This window comes from Saccostrea cucullata, unplaced genomic scaffold (assembly GCF_032062105.1).
Source record: "Saccostrea cucullata isolate Sc308-1 unplaced genomic scaffold, CSIRO_AGI_Scuc_v1 ctg3714, whole genome shotgun sequence".
Classification (NCBI taxonomy): Eukaryota; Metazoa; Mollusca; class Bivalvia; order Ostreida; family Ostreidae; genus Saccostrea; species Saccostrea cuccullata.
In genome coordinates, this window is record NW_026934169.1 from 71140 (window position 1) to 98264 (window position 27125).

A 27125-nucleotide genomic window follows, 5' to 3' on the forward strand; every position below is an offset into this window, starting at 1 on the left:
GCACTCTTAAGATAAATTGAATGTATGTTCACTTTATGCTCAGGATTACTAAGAAATTGATTAACCCGTAAAAAGAATAATTATGTGTAGATAACATGACATCAGATACTAGTTAATTAGCGAGGTGTTTATACGTAACATGACATCAGATATACAGTTAATTAGCAAGGTCTTTATATATACACTGATATCAGATACAGAGTTAATTAGCGAGGTGTTTATACATACCATGATATCAGATACACAGTTAATTATCGAGGTGTTTATACATACTATGACATCAGATACACAGTTAATCATCGAGGTGTTTATACATACTATGACATCAGATACACAGTTTATCAGCGAGGTGTTTACACATACCATGACATCAGACACGCAGTTAATTAGCGAGGTATTGGAGAGATCACTGACGTGTTCCTGACACATGAGATACGATGCAGATGCTTCGAATGCTTCATTGCATATGGTCGTCGCATTTTCAAAAGACATCACATAAGTATTCGTCTGTCTCTTCATTCGACTCTGATTCAAGAAAAAAGGCGATAAAGTAACTTCAAGTTTGGGAAAATGCTTTACAGTTAATTTGGGGAAAAATTCAAGGTGTACCTTTGCATGAATTTCCTTTTCTCTAGGATCAGTAGCTGACAGCGACTGCAAATGACGAAGGTCCCTTTTTCTCCTTAACTGGCCTTCTGGATTTAAGATACAGTAGTACCTTTTTCCAACAGCGAACTTGCAGTTCTTGTAATTGCCGTAACTACAGATGATGTCCCCATCGTGTGGATTATTGGCATTCCTTTTACAGGTACAAGTACGGTCGTAGACTGTTGTTATGGACTTTAGACTGTCATATACCTTGTTGTCAAAGAGGTCTGCCTCATCATTTTCAACCCTTGAATTTAAGATTTTTAAAAGATTAAATATGATAGATATCTTCACGAACAATCGAGCGTGTATTGCCAACCTGTTGTTTATAATGGCATTTACCATTTATGATAATAATTAGTAAATGTTATACATATCATTTTCGATTTTAATATATAAATATCGCATCCTTCAACTACATGCAATATTTATTTAAGAAATAAAGTCCGCGTTTTCGTGAATGTTGCAGGATAACCTCCGAGGTCGACAAATGTTGTTTGAAAGATAAAGCCGAGGCGTTAGCCGAGGCTTTTATATTTCAAACAACATTTCGAGACGGAGGAGGTTATCCTGCGACATTTACGACAACAAGGACTTTATTTCTATTCTACAAAGATCATGAGGATCGCTAAAATACGCCTGATCGTTTCCTCGATAGAGAAACGAAATAGGTCACCATGTCTCGTTTGCGTTGTTCCATTTATCACCAGAGGGAAAATTTGTTTGCTTACATGTGTATGGAATGCAGACAATTTGAGCTTCTGTTGCAAAAGAAAAGCCTTTTTGAATTTCAAATTTGTTCGTTATATTTATTGATTAATTTAAATGAATATCTTATAACAATTCATGTTCCTCTTTAACTGCTTTATTGGTATTAAAATGTGTAGGGAGGTCCGTGGAATAGCCCAGCTTGACTTTAAAAACCTACATTCATCGGCAATTTGATGCAATTTACAGTGTTCAGACTGCAAAAGTGGTCTTATCAAGTATTTCATTTTAGAGTCAAATATTTATTTTAAATGTACAGGTTTGATTTTGATCTGATAATTTTTTGATGACTTTCGTGATTTATTGGAGAATAATGTCCACGGCATTTCTTTGATGTCTGCAATAATCGTATTAGAATAGATTATACTGAATGTTTTATACAAGTACATATTAAAGTGAACCTTGCTTGCATAACTTCTGCGCAGCCGACGTTTTTAAAATATCACTCGTCGTCAAGCAAAGTTGAATGTTGCTGCGCTGGAGTGCGTGGCTTCCTTATTCAGTGGGTAATAGTGTTTTTAAAAAAAGTGTCTCGACGAATCAGATTCAACCAATTTACATGAAAGTATGTTAAATAATATCTAATGTAATAAGAACTGCGAACGAAAATGTTGTTCTCCTGCCTACCCTCAGTCATTTTTTCAAAATTTAACATTTTCGAATGATTTTTAATAGTTTTATAGGTTTTTATATAGATTTTCTTAAAACACTCCTTTTTTGGGAAAACAAATAAGGATATAGTTTTGGTTACACTTCAACGGAAAATGGAAAATATCTTTAAAATATCCCCCATGAAACAAAAATTCCTTTTTACAGGTAATATTGATTGTCATTTCTCAAATTCATACCAAAGCTTATATGATTATAGACAAAAATGCTTATTATTTTCACCTATTTCAAAGCGATTTAAAACAATAACATTTTAATTTATTATTCTATATATGTTAAATTCATTTGCGTAAGACATAAAAAAAGATATAAGGAACATTTTATTATATTTTAAAGACTTTTTCAAAAATGCAAAAGACCGATTTTAATGGAAAATATCGTCTATCCCCCTTATTTCAAGAGCTAGAGTTAGGTATAATTTACTTATTAGCGCTGGTATTTTAAAAAATTATTCAAATACCATTAAACTGTACTTTGTACAAAACAAAGAGTTCTTTCGATTAATCTGAAATTTATATCTATCAATGACAGGTATTGAAATTGTTAATTTTCAACATTAAAGCATTGTTCGTGATATGACTTGAAAGAGATCTTAAAAGAGTGCAATATCACGTGTAGAAAATTTTGCTTTATTGATATGTTAAGTTTCATTCAATTCGATATAATAGAAATCAATTTACTTCATTTTTAAATCACATGATTAGTATCCATTGGGCTAACTAAGCGGTAATGTAAAATAAAAAAAAAACATCTCGTCAAGAATTTGTCAAAACTCATTAAAACCTTTTTTCTATCACTTGACATTTATTTTGTAACATTTTTTACGTTGTGTAACTTTCTTAATGCTTTGATTTCTTTGCCTAGCCTTTTTGTTTTCCCATGATATTTATATTTTTCTTTGTTCAGAATTTTACCAGATAAACTTTTTTTTACAGATTGTTCTTGTCAGATACAGAGTCTCTGTCACTGTTACCAGTTAAACATGCAAAACTTACTTTCGACATTTTTTTTAATTCCATTAACATTTAAAGAGTTTATTCGGGGTTTTTCCCGAGTACAAAACAAAATTGCATCGATATCTCCTGCTCGGTGACGATCTACAACGAATTTCTTTTCACCTCAGCCAAAAAAAAGCAGGATAAAACATGTAACAGTTTTTGATTAATAAGTCTATGATTGTTTTCCTCTATTTTACAGAAAATATTACTAAACATGACCTGCACCGCGATCCGATTCATAATTTGACAATATAGAAATAATTAATTTGGTTCATTTCACTTTTATTGTTATAGAGCAATTTAAACTAGTTTAAGATTTTTTCTTCAATATTTTCCAAAATTCCTTCATTATAAATTGAACATACTGAGGAATTTCACGCAGCACGTTGTATACACATAACCTAGACATACATTACCTCCACGATTTAGAGAATTCGTTAGGGGGATTGTGGTTGTCCACGGTTTTATCAGCATTGTTCCAGGTAAAGTCATTTGTATCATCGTTATCAAGGATTCCACACAGACCACTAGAATTCCCAACATCAGAGGGCGACGGGTAAATATCGATATTTAAATGCCAATCATTCCAATTTGGCCAAGAGGTAAATTTAATTTCAACTAATGTGCCTGTTGGGAAAATGACCTAAAATACATAGAAAAAAAAAATTAATAAATGTGAATACTTCAAAAACATTTATCTGCAAATAATTTTACAAATAGAAAGAGAATACAGAAATATCTTGGAAAAAACAAAATTGGACAATAAAACAATTTTTAAATATTTTAGATTAGTCTCACTGATACTTATTGTGCAATTTTGCAAATCTGAAGGAATATTCAGATGAAAAAATATTGTTTTTTTTATACTTGCATTTTTACAAGCTCTTAAGATTAAAAACAAGAGGTCCACAGGCCTTATAGGTCATCTGAGCGTCATGTTACATTTTTTCAGCAATTTAATTTGGTTCATGTTTTGAACCAAAAGCCATCAATTCACAATTGTGAAAGAGGCATCATTGTTTATCATAATTATACACTTAACATACTTACTTTGGTTACATGTACTTAATACCCAGAGATAGATCAGAGTAACAAAAAGAAAATGCATTTCCATTTTATAACCACCACTTTTGCCCACCACCCCACAGGAACCAGTAACCCTAGAGCAACATATTTCAAAATTTTATCATAAATTTTATTTCATCATAAATGATTGATTAATACCAAAGAGCATATTTTGAAGCATTAATTTATTTTCAGACTAAGTACCCCCCCCCTCCCAACCCAACCCAACAGGTACCCCTGACCCAGGGGCCATGAAATTAATCTGTATGGAAAGGGAACCTTTTTTCGTCATATATATGTACTTAGATCATTGGCATAATATTTATCAGCAGAGGAATAGATTTTCAAAGAATTCATGCATTTCACTATATAATCAATAGAGCCCCGCCCTAACACCAGAACTCCCTACCCAGGGGCCATGAAATTCACAATTTTGGAAGAAACATTGTTGCTTATCATAATTTTGTACTTGGTTAGTTTATTTAATATCCAAGAAGCAGATAAGATATTCAAAGAATTTAGGCATTTTCACTATTCAATCAATAGAGCCCCGCCCCAACACCAGAACCCCTGACCCAGGGGCCGTGAAATTCACAATTTTGGAAGAGACATTCTTGCTCGTCATAACTTTGTACTTGGTTAGTTTATTTAATGCCCAGGAAGCAGAGAAGAAGGTATTCAAAAAATTTGTGCATTTTCACTATGCAATAAATAGAGCCCCTCCCTAACACCAGAACCCCTGACCCAGGGGTCATGAAATTCATAATTTTGGAAGAAGAAGCCTTATTCAATATAACTATGTACTTGGTTAGTTTATTTAATACTCAGGAGCAGAGAAGAAGATTTTCAAAGAAATAATGCATTTTCTCTATATAATCTATAAATAACCCCACCTTAACTCCAGAACTCCTGATTCGGGGGTCGTGAAATTCACAATTTTGGAAGAGACACTATCGCTTATCATAACTATACATTAAGTTTGTTTGTTTAATACCCAGGACCAGAGAAGAAGATTTTCAAAGAAATAATGCATTTTAACTATATAATCTATATAGCCCCACCCTAGCACTAGAACCCTTGACCCTGGGGCCATGAATTTCACTATTTTTGTAGAGGACTCAATGCTGATTATAATCATGCAAAGACTTTGACTGCTTGATGTCCAGGAGTAAAGAAGAAGATTTTTAAAGATTGCATTAATTTTAGTGGTTTTGTCCCCGCCCCTCAGCCCACAGGGGCAGGGGCCATGAATTTCACAATTTTTCTTTCCCTTCACCCATAGATGTTATATGCCAAAAATTGTTGAAATTGGCTCAGTAGTTCTAGAGACGAAGCTGAAAAAGTTCAAAAGTTTACGACCGATTGACGACGAACGACTTACGACGACGGACGAAAACAGAGAGCAATAAGTTCACCTGAGTGACCCAGGTGACCTAAAAAATTGATAATTTCTTTGTATTTTAAGACTTTTTAGGCGTTGAAAGGTTATCACTTATCACAATTTGAATGGAAAAATTGCCAAATTGTTCCAAGTGTTCTATGTGATCATTGTGCACATAAGAACTTGATGTGAGACCGGAGATACAGCCGTCTTTAAAATAAATGTTTTTCCTCTCCCTGCTCAGGTTAAAATTATTTGGTCGGCAGGAAGATGGGAAAATCTTTGTCAACATATTTGTTACATATGTTATGGGACAAAAACATCGTGTCCTATAGTTCTAAGTCAGACAACAATATAGTCAGTCGGTCGGGAAAGGACAACCAAACATTTTTTTTAAATGATTTCCTAAAATCTTTTTAAAATTAGGATTACTACTATGAGACGTAATTGGTTAAGTTGATAATGTGGTACTAAAGTGTATTTGGAGAATATTTTTACCTTATAGAGTTTATCAGTTGCTTTGATGACTTTTAAAACTTTATCCTCACAAGAAGGAAAATTGATGACCGTTTGGGTGCTGCATATATCTACAATAAAAACGTCTTTTCCTGACCTCACAGCAACCGCACAAGTGCATCTTGGGTAGGAATAGTCTGGATGACACATATGGTGTTTTTCTTGTACCTGATATAAATTTCTTTATCAATATCTAATCAAACAATACATACCATCTTTTAAATCAAATAGAGTTTAAAAAAAAAATGGTCAGACCTCTTGTTGGAATATCTCGTTTCTGTACAATATGAAAGTCCCATCCAACTGGCATTCATAGTATCTACAACGATTTGCATTTTTGCATAATTACATAAAAACCATTACAGGTTTGCAAAACTTGTTTTCGTTGTCCTAAGTTTTAAATGCAATATAAAGTATAAAGAAGTCTATGTAACTTATATAATTGTCTACATTCTTGACGGGAAAAAAGTGAACTAGGAAGGAAATAACAATTTTTTGCTTCAATATTTTCTGCATAAAAATCTAATTTAATCTTTGTTTCCTTTACAGCAATGGTCAATTTTGTAACCTATGTTCTCAACTGCCTTGAACGGTAAATCAATCTTCCGTTGGAGACGGAAGACCGAGACGAAAGACCTTATTAATCAAAGTACTGAAAGCACTCATGGGAGTTGAACATGGTTTAAAATAGAATCTTTGATCGGGAGGTTAAGTGAGTGAACAATATTATTATTTCAAATGCAGACAACTGTTTCAGATTTTTTATGTTGCAAGAATCATGAGAAAGACATTCACAGACATTGAATAGCAAAAAAATGCATGGGCCATAATGCTTGTCCGTCTACATTAGTCCTTTTTTATACCCCCTGCTTGAAAAACGGGAGGGTATTTATTAATCGGGATGTCCGTCCATCTGTTTGTTACGCTTTATGTATACCCATCTCTTATCCGCAATTCTTCTTACACTACTGAATGAAATTTTCAAAGATATCTTATTACATATTGCCGTTGTGCACCTTCTATTACTTTTTCATCCTACCATATTTTGGGTTTCCCATTGCAAAACATGGACACTGCCATTATATTCATATTAGAGGCGGTTGATCATTGATATTCTTAACTGCTAACAGTATCTCTAGTTCAACTTCAAATTTGTAATATAATTTTCTTTGGCACCTTTACCCATGTGTTATGAAAATTTCAGTTTCACGGAATAATATCAATGTTGATAAAATGTTGATTTTCACACATTATCCTTTTAAGAGCTAACAGGTTTGGTATATAAAACTTCTCTGTGAATATAAATGTATTTCAATTACACGAACATTATACATGGTGTACGTCAGAACTTAATTTTTTTTAATATTGTGAAGAAAAAAACAATACAAAGTTAAAAACAAATATTTTTAAAATGAACAAACATACGAACAGTGGTATATGTGAGAGTTTGTGTGCGTACAAATTATCTGGTATGTAAATGAGGTTTTCCTTTTATTTAAAAAAAACTTCATTTTGCTGTTTTTAATCGCGATTCTATGAAAACATCGGTGTCCATTTTTGGTTTTAACATTTATAACAAATTACTAGATTTACCGCTTTTTGGCAGGTGATACTGCTGATTCAGTAATAATTACATATGTTTCCTAGAGTTTTTATGCATTAATGAATTCATGTAAACCAAGAAAATGTTCCTGAAAAGTTTGAATAAATTCTGCGCACCTGTAAAAAAGAAATTGCTAAATATTCTAGACCGTCGGGAAGACTAGATTTACCGCTTGCCGTCAGTATGTAGAGTTGTCGTTCGTATCTCTTTCAGTGTTTATAGATGACGCTACACTAAATATGAGTTCCATTACGAAAAACTGTTGAGGTTCTTTAGAATCTAGTTTTACTTTGAACGAAATCTAATATTCAAAATAAGATTACTTTATCATTTCATTTACTTACATTTCAAATTATAAAAAAAAAAAGATCAATTCAGGAGAAAATGACATGAACTATTTGTGGCGGATGTTTATGCATGTTTTCTGTTGAATATCATCCGAGTAAATTGGTCGACATAGTAGCCTCGTTTTCGGCTCTATATAATCAACACAAACTACTGCGCATGTAAAAATGCGTGATGACCAAGGGAGATTGAACATACGAGGGGTGATCAATAAGTTCGCGAACTAATTGAATAACTTCCATAAATAAAACAATATTTGGTTTCAGTGTTGATTTTGTGTTGATTTTGTTTTAAATTAGCCCTCTCTGATTTCACTGCATATCTGCCACCGTTCTGCTCATGTGCGAATCACATGATATAGGCGGTCACGTGACCCCCTCCGTAGCGTTCTGGCACAAAGGCTGAAAAAATTTTTCTTTTATATTTCTTTCCGTGTAAGTTAATTTTTATTACAAAAACAGCTCACTTGTCAGAAATGGTCAAATCTCGGCAATAGAATGGCCTTTCCAAAAATAAGCATGACGACTATCAATACCCAAATCTTCTGTTTTTGGAGAGACGTTTATTCAAAGTGGAAAGAGAATGGGCGCCTACTTTTTATCATATCTAATATGTTTAAAATCTAAATTAAACGATATCCTAGGTATTTAGTAATTATATAATTGTTAAGATATTCAACTATATGGCAAAGTGTAAATTGGAGGTCTCTAATAGCAAATTGCTTAATTAAAAACACATTTTCAAACTTGCTTTCACTGGGCAACGTAACAAATATCATTTTTAACCATCTGCCATCCTTCACTAAAACGATCAATCCGATCATTGTTTAAATTTATAGGAAGTCATTTGTCTTACTAAACTGTGTACAAATTATTAGACGCTACTGTAAAGGATTTTCTAACATATACCATAAATTGTACAGTCGTTCGTTGAACGAGTACGACTGACACAATCAGTTTTTTGTCACATGTGACCTACATAGTTACGTCATTTTCACATTGTGACGTCACAAAGAGTAAAACCATATTCAAAATGTGCTATTTATAGAATTTGTGTATGGCTATGTTTGTACTAAACTTTTTTTCTAATCTGAATTGTGATTTTGTAGATATAGAGATAGTTCACGAACTTTTTGATCACCCCTCGTAGTTCAACTCCCGAAAACGGTGGTAAAATCAGGAAGGTTAAATATGGACTTATGATAATGAAATGTTTTATATTGATGATTAAATTGATATGATATGAACTCTTTTTAGAGAATAAACCTTTGTATACTGCATATTAAATTCACTCTTCCTTACTTTCCATCAAACGTCTTCATATGTGGATCTGTATGAGATTGGCAGTTTTTCCCCTTCCAAGCCGAACTGCTGTCCTCTATATAAACCTTGATAAAAATACAAGCGGTTGATAATAAAAAAAATTTATCATAGGTTTTCAACAGTGTTTTTTGTCTCAATAATGATTTACAAATTATATACTAAAAATGTATCATCTAATAACAACAAAGTACTGGAACTGCACACAAGGTCTTTGTCTAAGCTATTTTGCGTATTGGCACGTATTACAAAAAGAAATCCTTTGTTGTGGTAAATTTAGTTGAAAAGAAATACAAACCTGTATGTCTGGTAATGTGATAGATGCCCATATTTCACTGCCCAGGCCATTTGTTGATCCCGTTTCGAAACGCAACGTTATGTGTTTGTCAATCAGTTTGAAATTTCCATCGTTCTGATTTTGAACACTAATTTGATGTATACCTTTCCATTCGTCTGTATTATATTTGTCCCGTTCGTGGTATTTATACGCCTTAATCTCTTTGTCACAGGCTTTTCTGTTTGGATCGTCACAGATCGGAGAGGAACTGTTATGAACCGCCATTTGAATATACAGCACTGGTTGGTCGTTAACCGTGTTTCCCGGAATGTAAACAATTCCGTTTTGATTTATAAATGGTATTGTAAACTGTAGTTCAACCTTTGCGCTCTGACCCCTATTTATGCGAAGTATTGGTGTCAAAACCTTCAAAATTGAATTATAAAATTGTGCTAAGATGTCATTCGAATATATCTCCATGCTAAATGTTTTAATTTTGTTTTGGAATGGATATTATTTTGTACATGTATGGTATTTGTTTTGCCGTTTCTTTCCCAAAGCTCGGGAATAGAAAACGAGTTTAACTTAAAAAAATTATATCCAGTCACAAACCCTTCTTTTATACAGAACCTTTTATTGCCTTATTCGCCAAACAAATGATAAAAATGGGGTTCAGATCCAAGTCAGTAAGTTCATTTTATGATAAATCATGGTTTCTGCCGCGCATTTTCTTTAAGAAGAAACTTTCTCTCTATATGCTTTTACTGCCATACCTATTTTCGTTCTTAATACCTTTATTCCTGCATAGAATAGAGAACTTGTGCCGGTCTCACAAGGACTGTCACCTGCACTTAGTTTTGCTCCAACCACACAATGGATCTGTAAATTTTACATTTAGAAATTATGATACGGTTAAAGGTAATAATTATTTGAAAATACTACATGTAGATGAAATACCTCACAGGCGCGGGAAATTGAATTTTTAGTTACCACTTCTGACATATATTTTACTGTAGTTGTTACTGAAAGCCTACATGTTTATAGAATGAACACTTTGTTTAAAATTCCGGAAGAAATAAATGTAGGTCTCCACCCCCACCCCCTTTTTGTGAAGCATGAGAGAAAAAATAACAATTTAAAAAGTTGACGTTTATAATGAAACCTGATGTACAATGCAATGAATGCTGTACTTCCTATCAAAAAATACTATAGTTAACTATGGTAAACTATAGTGAGTTAACTATAATAAACTGTAGTGATCACTTTGACACTTTGAAAACTTTGATTTACTATAGTGAACACTTTGACACTATAGTGAACAATTTGAAATCTTTGGTTTAATATAGTGATAACTTTAACACTTTGATTTACCTTAGTTTACAATAGTTAACAAAAGTAAACTATTTTTACTATAGTAATTTTTTTTTGTTAGGGTTCAGATGCGCTTGTTTCATTTCCGTGAAGTTTAAAATCAGCGAATGTGAACATTTTACTTATGAATAGAATTGGGGGTTGTTGAAATTCACAGGCATTGGTGTCTTGCTTTATAAATATGTATTTACTTTATTGAAATAAAAGTACTTTACTTTTTAACATATCAATAAGGTACATATACATGTAATATATACATATTTATAATTCAAGTCCCAAATACATATATATGAAAAAAAAAACCTTTTCACGCCCTACGACTAGGCCGAGTATTTGACACAAAAGACTATTCAGAAAAAACTGAAATTGTTTTGATTAAAGCTCAAAAGGTACAGCTTTAGTTATATTTGAAAAATACGTCATTCATTATTTTTTTCTTTTCATGACAGCATATTGTACTTTTGGTTCAATGCCACGATGCTCTCATTGAGGAAAATACAAATACCGATAAATTTATTAGAAAAACTTACTACATATATGTTGTAGACTTTTGATATATGAATATATGCACAACTTATAGTGTTGACAATGATTTACCATGATTTACCATTAATTCAATGAACATTCACACAAAAGCATTTTTTATGCTCATGCGGCTATAATCGCCTCGTTTTTCTTTTCAACATCAAGATCGATGCTATACGATGTTCTAGAAGCTTTCATCATATCAAGTTTAGCGGATTACGAAAATAATTTACTTATTTCCCTTTTTAATCTGTTATCACAACCTATTTCTTTTACATAATTTCAATTAATTTTGAATGCATAGTTCCATGGTGACGTTTTATGAAATAAATAAACGACTGCTTGTTGTCAGTTTTAATAAAAATTGCTAGTAGCTTAGATCCGCCAACTGGAAACGCCACCTTACTCAGATTTTGCAATTTCATCGCTGTTTATAGAAAATTAAAGTAGACTTTTAATTTAATCTAAACTTACTATGCGAGTGAAATCTAAGTATAGTTTACGGACATCATCTTGTATATAGTGATTTTTTAGAGAAGTAAGAACGCTGGTGCCCTGGTATCGGAGTTTATTTGCATATTTTTTTATTTATAAGTATAGATAATAAACATCCATTTCCTAAAGGTTTTTTTCATACCTTATTGTTATATCATTACATTTGTAACTAATAATCCAAAAAAGTCTAGCAAATGACTTTAAATTTTCTATCGTCAACTTCCCATACTTATGCAGCAATATTACCTCATCACATGCGGAGTTTATATCTTTCAGTTCATTCCATACACAAGAACACTGCGTATGAACAATTTCTAAAAAGAGGTAAATTATTGACAAAAAAGTTGATGAAACAGGAATATGAGAGGTCTCGCTTTAACTCATCATTTCCTAAGTTCTACAATGATCTTGTCAGCAAATACAATTTATCATTCAGTCAATTGCTGACTGATGTTTTTCATACTAAGTGTACGTCCATTTTTATACACATAGTTGAAGACTGATTTTTCGTCATTTCCCGATCATGACAAGGAGCACACAGCACCTGTGACCAATTAGCAGGAGACTTCGATGGAACCTGATCCCACCTTTGATGTTTTGAAACTGTGAGTTTGCTCTGCTTCTATTTTTATTGGTTTATGGACTTTTGATCTCGAATACTGTTCTTTATCTCCATATGTTTCATTCTAAGCATTGATATCAAACATTTGTTTCATTTTTGTAGTTTAACAAAAATTAGAAATACTTATACAAATGATCCCTTCCTGGTTCTAGCATCCATAAAACATATACTTTTAAGATTAAGCTACTTACCATTGAGTTGGCCTTTTTGCCCTTAGCTAGCATTTGCGTCCCTGATAAGAAAGCTACTTCCGATATGTTTGAGGTGATGGTTTGATTTCTAAGAACTTCAGTATTGTCAGCGTACCACGTGATGTCATAATAAAGATCCTGATTTGCTAGTCTTTGAAACTGGCAGACAAGATTGACATCTGGTTCGTGGACAGTCTGTTTTATTCCATTGTTTATAGTTGTCGTAGTTGTCCAGGAAACACTATGGTAAGCTACCGTGATACTGGAAGGAACTTCTGAAACACCTTTTAATGTAATGAACTTTGGTTATCAACTTGATAAATCATATTTATGCACGTGCATAAGACAAGGCCCTTCAGAAAGATGCATCATGTTTCCCCTCACACGGATACACAATTGAAAAGTGAAAGTAAACTTCAATAAAAGAATACTTTTTTCCAGCGATTTCTTTTTCTCGGAAAAGTTTAACTTATCATAATTTTATAAATTTCAATAATGTGAACTTAATTTAAATACTTTATTCACATATATATATTATATTAATGAATATGATTTCTTAATATCTGAAGCTATAGGCATTCTACACTCCTTATTCCCCCATCTTCTTAACTAATAAATTACTCACATGATCTGCCTGGTTCTGCAACAAAAAATAATTCAATAAATGTTTCCTGTTGAAAAGAATTATTTTTGAGGTGGTGAATTTTCGATATGTACGTGATATGAAGAAATCCATGAATCCATGTTGAAATAAAAACAAATACAAATTTCTCAAACCTCGAGCTAATATTTTAATTAATCTGATTCAACATAAATCTAAGTCAAACTGTGTTATATACAAACATATCATAATTTTAAACATCCATCTTTTGGAGAGAAAAAAACCCAAGGTGTTTTAAATTATACGAGTTCATTTAAATTCTGTTGGATCGAGATCTTAAAGTTTACATGCTTCAAATGTTTCAATACTGTTTCTAAGATTAGAACTAAGAAATTTTAGTCACATATATAAATTATCCACTATGCAATAATCCTGAATCCGGGCGTTTCAATTTTAAAGATTGAAAAAGACTGGGAAGGCAGACGGCATGTAACATTTCCCACTGACCTATTACTCTTTTAAAAATAAACCATAACAAATGGAATATCCGTGGTATGGATACCACAAGGAAAAACAACCTATACATGTAAACTAGACATAGACTGATTCCAACATTGCATCAGCAGCACTAGACCATAGGCAAAAGTATTTGAGAATTGTATAATGACCAGAAAAATAGTGAGCTCACCAAAACAATATGCAGAGTTGCACAGATCCAAAGGTGTCAATTCATATACGAAGAAATTTCCACAATTCTTTACATTTATGGTGTGCTGCTTTGAACAGCTACCACTGAATCCAACTTGACAAACTGTCACTGCTTTCGTTTCTCCTGATTGTGGCGGTGAACCTAATGTATAGAAAAAAAAACATAGCATAATTTTCTTTTTTACGGGCCCATTTGTCTTTATCGTATACTAGATACCGTAAATCCGGAAATTTTTACTGTATATTAATTTTTAGCAAACTCGCGAATTCATTATATTCGCAAAAATATTTTTCTTAAAAAAAAATAAATCGACAATAAAATAATTTAATAAACAAAGCAGAACTCTAATTATGCTCCAAGCTAATTACTCGTGATAATTTGTGATTGAAGAGTGCCTTAACTAAACTTTTAAGTGTCTTAATGTCTGACAGGCAGCATGTCTCTTTCAAATTATTTCCTTAAGAAAAGGAGTCTAACATCAAATTCCTAGCATGGCAGATTGTACTTTCGTAATTTATAAACTGTTATGAAAATTTAAGTGCTTTTCAATTTTAGCGACAACAATTCGAAAAATTTTGAAGCGTAAAAATTTATCAACAGCTTTCCCCTTACAAAAAATACTATAGTAAACTATAGTTAACTATAGTTTACTATAGTTAACTATAGTACCAAAGTTAAAACTTTGGAACTTTGATTTACTATGGTGAAAACTTTGGAACTTTGATTTACTATGGTTAAAACTTTGGAACTTTGATTTACTATGGTGAAAACTTCGGAACTTTGATTTACTATAGTGAAAACTTTGGAACTTTAATTTGCTATAGTGAAAACTTTGGAACTTTGATTAAGTACTTTAAAACCCGTCGAATTATGGTTTTGATACTCATTTTGTACATTTTATGAAATGTTCAGAATAAGATTTATTACAGCTTCAATGAACGTTTTTAAAAAAACCGACTCTTCCCCTAAAAGAACAAAGTACAAGAAATTAATTTTAATGAATAAATTGTCCTTGCATCGAAAAATAAGCAATATTTATTATTATTTATGGAGAAGAAATTACTATAAAATAAAAATTCCGTCATTTAGAATCAAACTATTTGCTTTTTTTAACATCAGTCAACATGTTTGTTCTATCGTTCAATGTATTTAATACATTTAAACTAATTACTTTAAATATTTAAATTCAGATGAAAAAAAATCAGCCAAAACAAGCCAAAATCATCGTCCTTAAAATACATAAATAATTCAAAAAAACATTAATACTTTGATTAACTATGGTGAAAACTTTGGTAACTTTTGATTTACTATAGAAAAAGCTGTGGAACTTTGATTTACTATGGTATAAACTTTGGAACTTTGATTTACTATGGTGAAAACTTTGGAAATTTGAATAACTATGGTATGAACTTTGGAACTTTGATTTACTGTAGTAAAAACTTTGGAACTTTGATTTACTATGGTGAAAACTTTGGAACTTTGATTTACTACAGTAATAACTTTGGAACTTTGAATTACTATAGGTAAAACTTTGGAACTTTGATTTACTATAGCAAAAACTTTGGAACTTTGATTTACTATAGTAAAAACTTTGAACTTTGATTTACTTTGGAAAACTTTGGAACTTTGATTTACTATAGTGAAAACTTTAAAATTTGATTTACTATAGTTAACTATAGTAAACTATAGTTAACTATAGTTTACTATAGTATTTTTTTGCTAGGGTCTGACCAAGATTCGCAAAATTAAATCAACGTAAAAACCAGATTTAAGGTAATACCTTTGGTAAAAAATCAAGTAAGATTATCTTTTGCGCCAACACATAAAATTGTTTTTTATAGATTTATGTAACTACCATTCATCCAATAAGGATATAGTGTTCCACACATTCCCAGTGTGGGTGCAGAGGTTGGCATTTTGTGGTAGCTGGCCCTATACCACTTCTGTACAATATATCGGTCACAGAGCGGGACGGAGTCCTGGACATAAGAGGGGTTTCTTTTCGCCAAATCTCCAAGCTCAGTATACACAGAAGTCGAACAAGGATCTTGAGCAATAACTGTTATATAAAAAAAATCATTTCTTAGAGTGCATTTCTCGGAAAGGAATGTTGTGATATAAAGAAAAACTTGTTTAATGATTTTTTTTTTCAATTATGTCAGGTATGTCTATCTGCTTAACAACAACTTAAAGCTCATATATTTTCCTCTTCTTCGTGTTCAATTGCGTATCATTTTCTGTTAACTTATTGTATGACAAAAAAGGTTTTTATTATATTTGTTTAATGCATACAATGATTAGTCTCAGTCTGGCGTTTGAATTCTAGATACTGTATAGGGGGAAAATAACTCGCGGTGTTAATATTCGCTATATTCACGGTGTTAATAAATCCGTGAATTCAAGAAACAGTGAATAAATTTTCAATAATCCCCATGCTTTATTTGGAAATTTGAGAATAGACTGCGATAGGTTGACTACGACAGGTTGATATACATGTACAAGCAGTGTATGTTCGTTTCAGTAATTACGAGTTGTACTCGCCATTCAATTATTTTAATCATCACGCTTTACTTTAATTCAAATCGGCAGATAATAACTCGTATTTGTTTAAAAGCTGTTTTAATAGGCAATGCTACATGTATCATTAATCAAAACACGAGGGGCCATGGGTTTTGATTACCCGTGCGTAACTAATTTTACCTCGTGTATTCGTTACCTGCATTATCATGCATATTAGTTTTTATCAACATTTTGGTTTTTAAAAAATCATTCCAATAAATATCGAACTTACTGAAGATGTGGAAAATATTATTTCGGCGAACTACATCAACACATTTACTTCCGTCCAGTGGTTCGACGCGTTGTATTGAAGATCTTGGGTGCACATGCACTCATCCTAATACCATATAGGAAAGTCATTTGACGTTTAGAGTGTGCGACTTTTAATAATTTCACTTGTTGTTAATTGTTGTCAATTTTATATAAACTTACTCTGTTGTTCGTGAAAAAAAAACGCTGAAGAATGTCGTTTACATGTAGCTATGGTATGGATTAAACGAATATAGACAAGGGAGGTAACTTTTATTATATACCAATTCCGCGAATTCAAGAAACCGCGATCGTGTCAGATGAGAGAAAAACGTGAAAATTACAACCCGTGAAATTAATCCCCTATACAGTAGTGCAATCAGTTAAATATAAAAATTACCAGCTTACCTAAAATAATGTTTCCACTTATCAGCACCAATATAAATTGAAGAACTGTCGATTTCATTGCTGTAATATGTATTTATTAAAAAGGATATATATCATTAATGAATAGTATATCAAATGTTTAACATATATTCATTTAGTTACCTTATAGAGTGAAATAATATCTTTTAAAGAAGCTATGTACTGCAGAAGTAAACAATATTTTTCAAAAGCAATTAGCTGGATGTTCAGATACATGTTTTTGGCGACCAAATTCAAATCTTTCAGCCCAATAAGAGTTTTTTGTTATTTTCCTTAAAATGTAGCAACACTGATAAATAAATAAATAAATATATATATATATATATATATATATATCTATATATATATATATATATATATATATATATATATATATATATATATATAGCGTAAAAGAAGCAAAAATGATAATTTAAAATCTAGTTCAAATTATAAATTGTGCGTTCTCGATTTAATCCAAAGCAAAACACCAAAGTTCTGAAAAAAAAGAACATAATTTCTGTCGAGACTATAGCTCTACTGGTTTGTATCTATAACAAACAAAGAGAAAAGTAGCACTTGGACTTGAAACTTTTCAACAGAAATATATATAGAACAAAAGGCCCACGGGCCTTATAGGTCAGCTGGGTATTGTGTAACAATTTTCAAACAAAATTTGTTTCGTGTTTTTAACCAGTCATGATATTCACAATTTTAAAAGAGGCACCATTGCTAATCATAATTGTAGACTTAGCATGCTTACTCTATTTACTTAATACCCAGAGGTAGATCAGAGTAAAAAAAAAAGAGAAAATACACTTTATAACCAGTTGTGCACCTAACCCCAAAGGAACCACTGATCCTGGGTCCCACATATTTCAAAATTTTGCAAATTTTATCATAAAATGGCTGATTTTATTTACTTACTTTATTTAATACCTAGAAGCAGAGAAGAAGATTTTCAAAGAAATAATGCATTTTCACTATATACTCTATATAGCCCCGACCTGGCATTAGAACCCCTGACCCTGGGGCCATGAATTTCACAATTTTGGAAGAGGCACTATTGCGCATCATAAATATGTGCTTAGTTAGTTTATTTAATACCTAGAAGCAGAGAAGAAGATTTTCAAAGAATAAGTACATTTCACTATATAATCAATAGAGCCCCGCCCTAACACTAGAACCCTTACTCTGGGGCAATAAAATTCACAATTCTGGAAGAGGCACTTTTGCTCATAATTACTATGTACTTAGTTTACTTAATACACAGGAGCAGAGATGAAGACTTTCAAAGAAATAATGCATTTTCACTATTACACTCTATATAGCCCCGCCCTAGCACTAGAACCACTGACCCTGGGGCCATGAATTTCACAATTCTGATAGAGGAATCAATGCTGATTACAATCATACCAACAGTTGAACTGCCTGATGTCCAGGAGTAAAGAAGATATTTAAATATTGCACTAATTTTAGTGGTTTTGGTCCCACCCCCAAGGGGGCAGGGACCATGAAATTCACAATTTTTGTTTCCCTTCACCCACAGATGCTATATGCCAAGTTTGGTTGAAATTGATTCAGTGGTTTAAGAGAAAATGAAAATGTTCAAATGTTAACGCACGACGGACGAAAACGGATAGCAATAGGTCACCTGAATTTACTCAGGCGACCTAAATATACAATATACATGTATTTCACAGAGATTTCTATTTTTAGAGACCATGGCAACATCGATCATTAAAATTAAAAACTGATACATAGAACTTTGTATCATATAGTAGTCTACTTGTGTGCCAAGTTATATTGAAATCACATTTAAAATGTAGAAAGAAGTAGCAATTTGAAAGTATTTTACATTAATATCTTTTTATAATGCGATAAATCATTCTATATCCTTCAGCCTGTATTTTATTTACTTATGCAATTTAGCAAACAATTTATGAAAAATTATTAATTAAAACCGGGGAATGTTGTCCTTAGAAAAATGATTTACTTCTAAAACGAAAAAAAAAACTCCGATCATGTCCACGTTTCTCATTTTGAAAAAAAATCTTTCAAAACAAATCGTTCCATTATCCAATGACCGTTAAAATGTAAATAAATACCACATGCCATGAGTAGTCTTAAATGGCTATATATACACATGTGCATATTTTTAGATATTAATGTTAAAGTGTTAATAATGAAAGGTCAAGTTAACTACCAGTTGAAAACAACGTCCTCTTGACATCACGCCAAATATGTTTTGAGAGCAACATACTATGCATATATACAGGCATTCAGATTTCTTTAATGCACTATTGATATAGCATTATTCATTCTTTTAATTTAAAAACCAACGCAATTGCGAAACAAAAAAAATGGAATGTACGAGCCCTTCTTCCTTGTCTATTTATAAACCTGACGGATTGTATTCTGCCAAATTTAGGCCGATTTAATAGCTAGTAATCAAGTTCTTTCATTACTTATAAATCTAGGATGAAAACAAAATAATGTTTATAAAAAAGCAAATCATGTCTTGTGTTTTATTAAAGAATCATGTCTTGTAAAAATATCTTAACAGAATTGCAGACCTCTAAAGAATATATTTTCATATTTATAAAAGAACATCCATCGAAATAATAAGTTTTCACGGTCATAAAATGTTGTAATTTTTACTGACAGGGTGTATGACTGAAGTGATTGTTTCTCTTTATTGATATTTAGATTATTTTTGAATAAAATCTTACTTTACCCTTCTATAATAGACTTAATAAAAGGACACACACTCAACATTTTTTCAGAGATATACTGACTTAATTTCGCGTCTTTTTGAAAAAAAAAATACAAATACTAAAGTATATGTATTTTTTAAATATGGAATATTTTAAATAATGAAATATTTAAAATTTATAAATGAAGAGAAAAAAATCTTACCGAAATGTAAATCCAAAAAGATACCTAATGAAATCAAGGTAGCAATATCATTGCATGAAAAACACCTTATATTCTAAAGTTCCTCGAGGTAATAAATTCACTTCCTGGTTCGTATGATTTAACTTGTCTCCATAACCGAAACTATCACATCAAAAGAGTTCATAAGCCATTATATCCATAAAAAAAACTCTATAACTTCTTAATAAATGTAGGAAATAATTTAACAAAATTATGAACTTAAAAAGTAAAATTAGCGATAAAAGTATAGAGAAGAACATCGCAATTTTTTACCAAGGTGAAAAATGCCTGTAAATATATACGTTTACAATAATCATACAATGATATCAAGAAAATCAAAGGTTAAAATAAATTAATTCTTAGTTATAAAATTATTTTGATTTTTATTCTTCTACATGTACCAATGCATTTATATATTTGAAATACAATTAGTTATTGTTTTTATTCCTTAATTGTGATAATTAACTTTTATTGCCCAAAAAACATATTTCACTTTCTGACCGAAACATTTTGACTTCGGAAAGGCAAGGAATGGAATAAAACCTGTATATTTTTAAATCTTTTATCTCACACATGAACAAAAGAGAAGAGCACCCCTTTTCTCGTAAATAAAAAGGGGTCCGTATCTTCTCTGGTTTCCCAAGTCGGTCTAATGTCACCATTACAATGCCGCAGCAGTGAGGTAACAATGTATCACATGTTTTGTATGATTTTCAGATTAAGCTACAATTCATTGTAAATATTTTATCCACTGTTTAAAAATTATTCAGAAGCCGAGTGACGTTAATTTATTCATGTATTGACCAGCTTTTGTAATTTTATACAAAGTCTGCTTTTTGTGAAAATTTTGTGAAACTTATATTTAAAGTAAACAAATAGGTCAAACACGAGGGTTGGACGTTGATTTAAACTGGGTATGGATTTGTTCTTTTCTTAAGTGCAGTTCGTTTTTTTTAAACTACGTATGAATTTGATATATTCAAACAACTTCCAGAATGAAATGACCATGTGATAACTTTCACTATTTATTTTTAGGTCACCTGAGTCACTCAGGTGACCTATTGCTATCCGTTTTCGTCCGTCGTTGTGCGTCGTGTGTTAATATTTGAACATTTTCATCTTCTTCTCTGAAACAACTGAACCAATTTCAACCAAATTTGGTATACAGCATCAATGGGTGAAGGGAAATATAAATTGTGAATTTCATGGTCCCTGTCCCCTGGGGCCTGGGTGTGGGGCCAAAACCACTAAAATTATTGCAATCTTTAAAAATCTTTTTCTTTATTCCGGGGCATTAAATTTGGTATATAGCATTTATGGGTGAAGGGGAACAAGAAATGTGATTTTATGGTCCCCGCCCCCCTGAGGCCAGTGGGGTGGGGCAAAAATTCCTAGAATTAGTGCAATATTTAGAAATCTTCTTCTTGACTCGTGGACATCAAGCAGGCAAACTGTTGGCATGAATGTAATGACCATTGAGTCCTCTACCAAACTTTGAAATTCATGGCCCCAGGGTCAGAGCTCTAGTGCTAGGGAGGGGCTATATAGATTATATAGTGAAAATGCATTATTTCATTAAAAATCTTCTCTTCTCCTGGGTATTAAATGAACTAATTAAGAACATAGTTATGATGAGGAAGAGTGCCTCTTCTAAAATTGTGAATTTTATGGCCCCAGGGTCAGGGGTTCTGGTGTTAGGAAAGGGCTCTATTAATTATATAGTAAAAATACATTTAATCTTTGAAAATCTTCTCTGCTTCTAGGTATTAAATAAAATAAGTACATAGTCATCATGAGCAAGAGTGCCTCTTCCAAAATTGTGAATTTTATGGCCCTAGGCCTAAGGGTCAGGGGTTTTGGTGTTAGGACACGGCACTATTGATTACATATTAAAAATACATAAAATCGTTGAAAACCTTCTTCTTTGCTGCTGGGTACTAAATAAACTACATGTAGCTTAGTATATAGTTATGATGAGAAAGAGTGCCTCTTCCAAAATTTTGAATTTTATGGCCCCTGGGTAAGGGCCGGGGTTCTGGTGTTAGGACGGGGCTCTATTGATATATAATGAAAATACATTAAATCTTTGAAAATCTTCTTCTCTGCTCCTGGGTACAAAATAAACTTAGTATATCGTTATGATGAGCAAGAGTACCTCTTCCAAAATTATGAATTTTATGGCTCAAGGATCAGGGGTTCTGGTGGTAGGGCGGGGCTCTCTTAATTATATAGTGAAAATACATCAAATCTTTGAAAATCTTCTTCTCTGCTCCTGGGTACTAAATAAACTAACTTAGTATATACTAGTAGTAATAATGAGCAAGAGTGCCTCAAACATTTTTTTGAATTTCATGGCCCCAGGGTCAGGGGTTTTGTCATTTGTTGTAAAGGGGGGGGGGTTAGCTCTTTTGATTATATAGTTTAAATACACTAATTCTTTTCAATCTTTTCCTTTGCTCCTGGGTTTTATGCCAATGATCCAAGTATATATATATATATATATATATATATATATATATATATATATATATATATATATATATATATATATATATATATATATATATATATATATATATATATTTATGATGAAGAAAGGTGCATCTAGGAAAATGGTTATTTTTAGGGGGGGGGGTGTTACATAGTCTGAAATGAATTAATGCTTTGAATACGGCTCGTTCGTATTTATCAACCATTTAATAATAAAATTTGCAAAATTTTGAAATACCTGGCCCCAGGGTCAGTTGTCCCTTTCGGATGGGTGCACAACTGATTATAAAGTGGAAATGCATTTTCTCTTTCTTACTCTGATCTACCTCTGGGTATTACGTTAATAAATTAATATAAGCAATGGTCTGCCACTACCTCTTTCAAAGTTGTGAACTTATACACAATACTCAGGTGACCTATAAAGCCCGTGGGCCTCTTGTTCACGATTATTTTCTTGTTTAAACCCGACGTCTCTTTTCAACATTTTACATCTATCAACAGTAAAGAAATAGACCCTGATAATGTTTACATTTCCGTCAGGATTTCCAATACGTTAATGTTTGATATGCTGTAATAAATTTTCATACTTCATTCGGCATTCCTCTGTTAAGGGACGACTATTTGATTTTAAGAGGGGTTAGGGTTGGGTGCTGTTGAAATTTGTCGATTCGGGTTATATTGTTTCACACCTATAATGGACGGATGATTTATTTTCAATATTATCAAGAAAAGAATTTTGGACGACAAATAATCAATTTTCCTAAAACCGCCACGATACCATCTCTGAATTTGATGTCCGGTCACTTGAATATATTACAGAGCCATATTTTCTTCACAAAGGCCCTTTAAGAGTCTATATACTGTGGATTTCTGAGATAACCAGCAGACCCCGATTTTGTGGATTCGTTGGTACCTGTTATCAACGTATTAGAATTCACAAAAAATAAATAAACAATGGTTACAGTCATATTTGCTTCTAAGATAGTACACGAAATTTTGTCCAAACTTCGCCGACGTAAACTTTTTTTAATTGCACTTGTTTGTGATGTCCAAATGAAATCTGTAACTATGAAGACCAGTGGTTTCTCTTCAAACACCTTATAATTAATTTACCTGGCGAAGGTATTTCTTGTAATATTTGTACATACCAATGTATATATATTCTGAAAGCAGGTAATATGTTATTTCTAAAATGATTGTAAAAAATTCATTTCAGTTGCCATGGCAACGAAATACACGATAATCATGCTGGAATTTCTATTTATTAAATAATGAGTTTCATTCTAGTTTTTTTGCTTTTTAATATATTAAAAAATATTTTATTGTTCTGTTGAAAATTATGAACATGCTGTAATTTTTTTTTTACAAACCAATTTTAAGTATTTGAGGGTATTGGGTAGGGTTTGGATGTAAACACCAGAAATTAGCATTTTTACATATTACGTGTTACCCCCGCATTGATTTCGATAATGGCAAAATCACTCAAATAGTGCACAAAGTTTAACTATATAAAGCTAGCAAAAAACTGGTACAATCAATACAGATACTTTTAGTATACTATTTTACCGTATTTATTTTCTCTTTCCAACAGTGCAAGAATTATTCTGATATTTCCAGTATTAACGAGGTTATGAATGTTTTTTCACATTATACTTGTTTTTCAAGTCAGAGGCGTAGAAATGCGTATATGCCATGTAAGGGGTTAAACGTGTTTGCTCTATTCCTGATTTGTACATGTATTATAAGCTTAACTACTTTTGTTGTATCCATATGCATGTATATCATTTTATACTTTAATTTGAGCAGCGCAGTGAACAGTTGACAAACTTCTGACTCTTACTGTCAATACGATACAATATTGTCATCTTGAATAGAGAGAAGACAGTCAAACATTATTTCAGTGTTTGTCTTTATATAAATGGTGCCTGTTTTGGAGGGTTACAGTTGAAATTGACACCCCAAATAAAACCATTGTGAACCGACGCGTCAGCGGAGGTTGACAATGGTTTTCCGAGGGGTGTCAATTTCAACTGTTACCCTCCAAAACAGGCTCCATTTATTTTATTATACTGAATGTCTTCTTGATTTACTATGTCAGCAATACAAATCGTTGAACGCCTTTTCGTTCACGTTTAGAAAGCTTTCAAACTCCCCGCTACTTCGAAAAAGAATTACTGACCTCTTTATTGTTTATTTGATACTCTACGAGTCCTTTATCATCTAAAGTTTCGTTATTTCTGCACTCGCAAGCATGTTTCGTCTGTCGTTTGTTGTTTTCAAGAAAGCTACAAGCTTTTCTTGACGTCAAGTTTATTCCAGTTCTTTTAAACGCGCAACTGACGTTTTGAGAATTCTACGGTGAACCGTACGCGCATTATTTTCAGGCATGTGGCATTACCGTTGTGTTACCCGTTGTCACGTGTGTTGCTAAGGCTGAGGGTAATAGAACAGTTTGTTAACTGCGTCTAAACCAATCAGATTTTAGTATTTAACATGAAAGTATAATAAAATCAATTGTGCAATGATTTAATGACCTAAGCCGATTAATATATACATGTAACTTTTTATTGTACATTCAGCGGTCCCAGTGACTTCGTTTTAACCGAGTTTTACTAAACCTGTTTTTAGATTAACTTGTTTCTTAGAAATAAATTCAATTAAAATAATTCTTTACCTAAGCCACATACATGAAAATGTTCAAATTCCTGTATCCAAGTATTTCTAGAATTTGTATTTGATTGTTAAATACCTTTTCTTGAGGTAGGTCGACATTTACAGGTATCTATTGCACAACCTTATCGATCAAATTCATTTATTGAATGGAGCGACAAGAGAATCTAGACTGAGCGTACAATGTATGTAAAATTATGTAATTTGAATCTTGTGTCGACAAGAGGCGTAAGGTAGAATTTTTTCGCAGCAAAAAAAAATTCTTAAGAAATTTGAACAAAAATGCTGAATTTTCAAAATATATTTTCATGCATTCTCTGAAGATGAAATAAATTAGTCGGGCCAAATTTAGTCAGTCGGTTTTGGGGCATCCAACCAAATATTTGTTAAAGATTGCCTAAATTGAAGATTTAAAAACCCGTAAATCATTGAAAACCGTATAAGTAGATTTTTTAGCGAGGATTTAATTTTGGCATTATTAGCGAGGGTGCCGAGATCTCTAAAATTGAATGTCGCTAAAAATTAAGTGCCTTTTATTCCTAATAGCTTCTTAAGTATGCATTTTAAAATCGCTAAAATAACATGTCGCGAAAAATAAATTACCAGTTTTTAAGGACAAATCGCTAAATTTGTGTCTCGCTAACATTTCCACTTATACGTTATTTGGCTATTAAATTTCAGATGTGTGCCTTATTAATATTTCAATATGCATGCAAGGTCTTCTTAGTATTATAAATCTTCACTTGTGTGTTTTCACAGACATTGAGGTAGGAAAACTTTTGTTCTTATGAAGTATTCTGTGAGCAATCAAAAAATGAACCAATTTATGAACTCTTAAAACACCTCAACTTTCAAAGAATGGGGGGGTGGGGTCTACCTGAATTGTGTTTTTTGTGTGTTTCCAATTTTAATGGAAGAATTTAAATTGAGTAAAACTACACGCTCTTCATCATTCCCCGCATTAAAAGGACAAATTATATTTTTTCCTAAATATTTCGTAAGTTGTGTAATGTAACGATTTCCCTTTTGTTTTGTTTTTTCTGATATATTTATATTATTTGTGATTATAATCTTACTCAACCCATCGATGATAGATGGACAATTTTTTGACGATAAATTTACAAATACTCAAACATTTTCAAGGATATCTTGACTTTATTTAGCGTCTTTTAGGAGGAAATACAAATATCAATGAAATATTAAAAATTTATAAATTAAAAAAAAACTGCATCTTACCGAAATGTAAATCCCAAATTATACCTAATAAAATCAAGGTAGCGATATAATTGAATGAAAAACACTGTATATTCTAAAGTTGTTCGAGGGACTAAATTCACTTCCTGGTTCATACTATTAAACTTGTCTCAAGTTCCATAGCCAACACTATCACATAGAGAGAGTTCTAAAACCGTTCATCCCAAGAATAAACTCTGTAATTTTCGAATTAATTTCGGGTATGTTTTTTTTTTTTGAAAATCTGAACTTAAAAAACTAATGTAAAAAATTTGCTCTGTAACAACTTTAATACATCTTCCATGATTTCGGAAAAGGCAGAGTTAAAAAAATAGGTTATAAAAATTATCTTGATTTTTTTTACACCCATGCATTTATATATTTGATACACAAATAATTAGTGTATATTCCTTAAATGTGGTATTTACATGTAACTTTATCGCCGAAATACACATTTTACTTCCTTAAACATTTTAGAC

At 31.9% G+C, this 27125-nt stretch overlaps 1 protein-coding gene across 1 annotated transcript in view; it reads right to left on the reverse strand.

Moving 5' to 3' along the window:
- LOC134240066 (uncharacterized) overlaps positions 1-26696 on the reverse strand; it is a 47963-nt gene extending 21267 nt beyond the window's left edge. The window contains 14 exon segments of the mRNA XM_062722177.1: positions 364-525; positions 610-895; positions 3500-3726; positions 6028-6213; positions 6301-6364; positions 9295-9380; positions 9611-10015; positions 10382-10468; positions 12794-13077; positions 13419-13433; positions 14083-14244; positions 15959-16162; positions 17320-17379; positions 26650-26696. Coding sequence (XP_062578161.1) covers positions 364-525; positions 610-895; positions 3500-3726; positions 6028-6213; positions 6301-6364; positions 9295-9380; positions 9611-10015; positions 10382-10468; positions 12794-13077; positions 13419-13433; positions 14083-14244; positions 15959-16162; positions 17320-17377 — 2226 coding nt within the window. The 5' untranslated portion in view covers positions 17378-17379; positions 26650-26696.
- Positions 26697-27125: the final 429 nt, after the last annotated feature.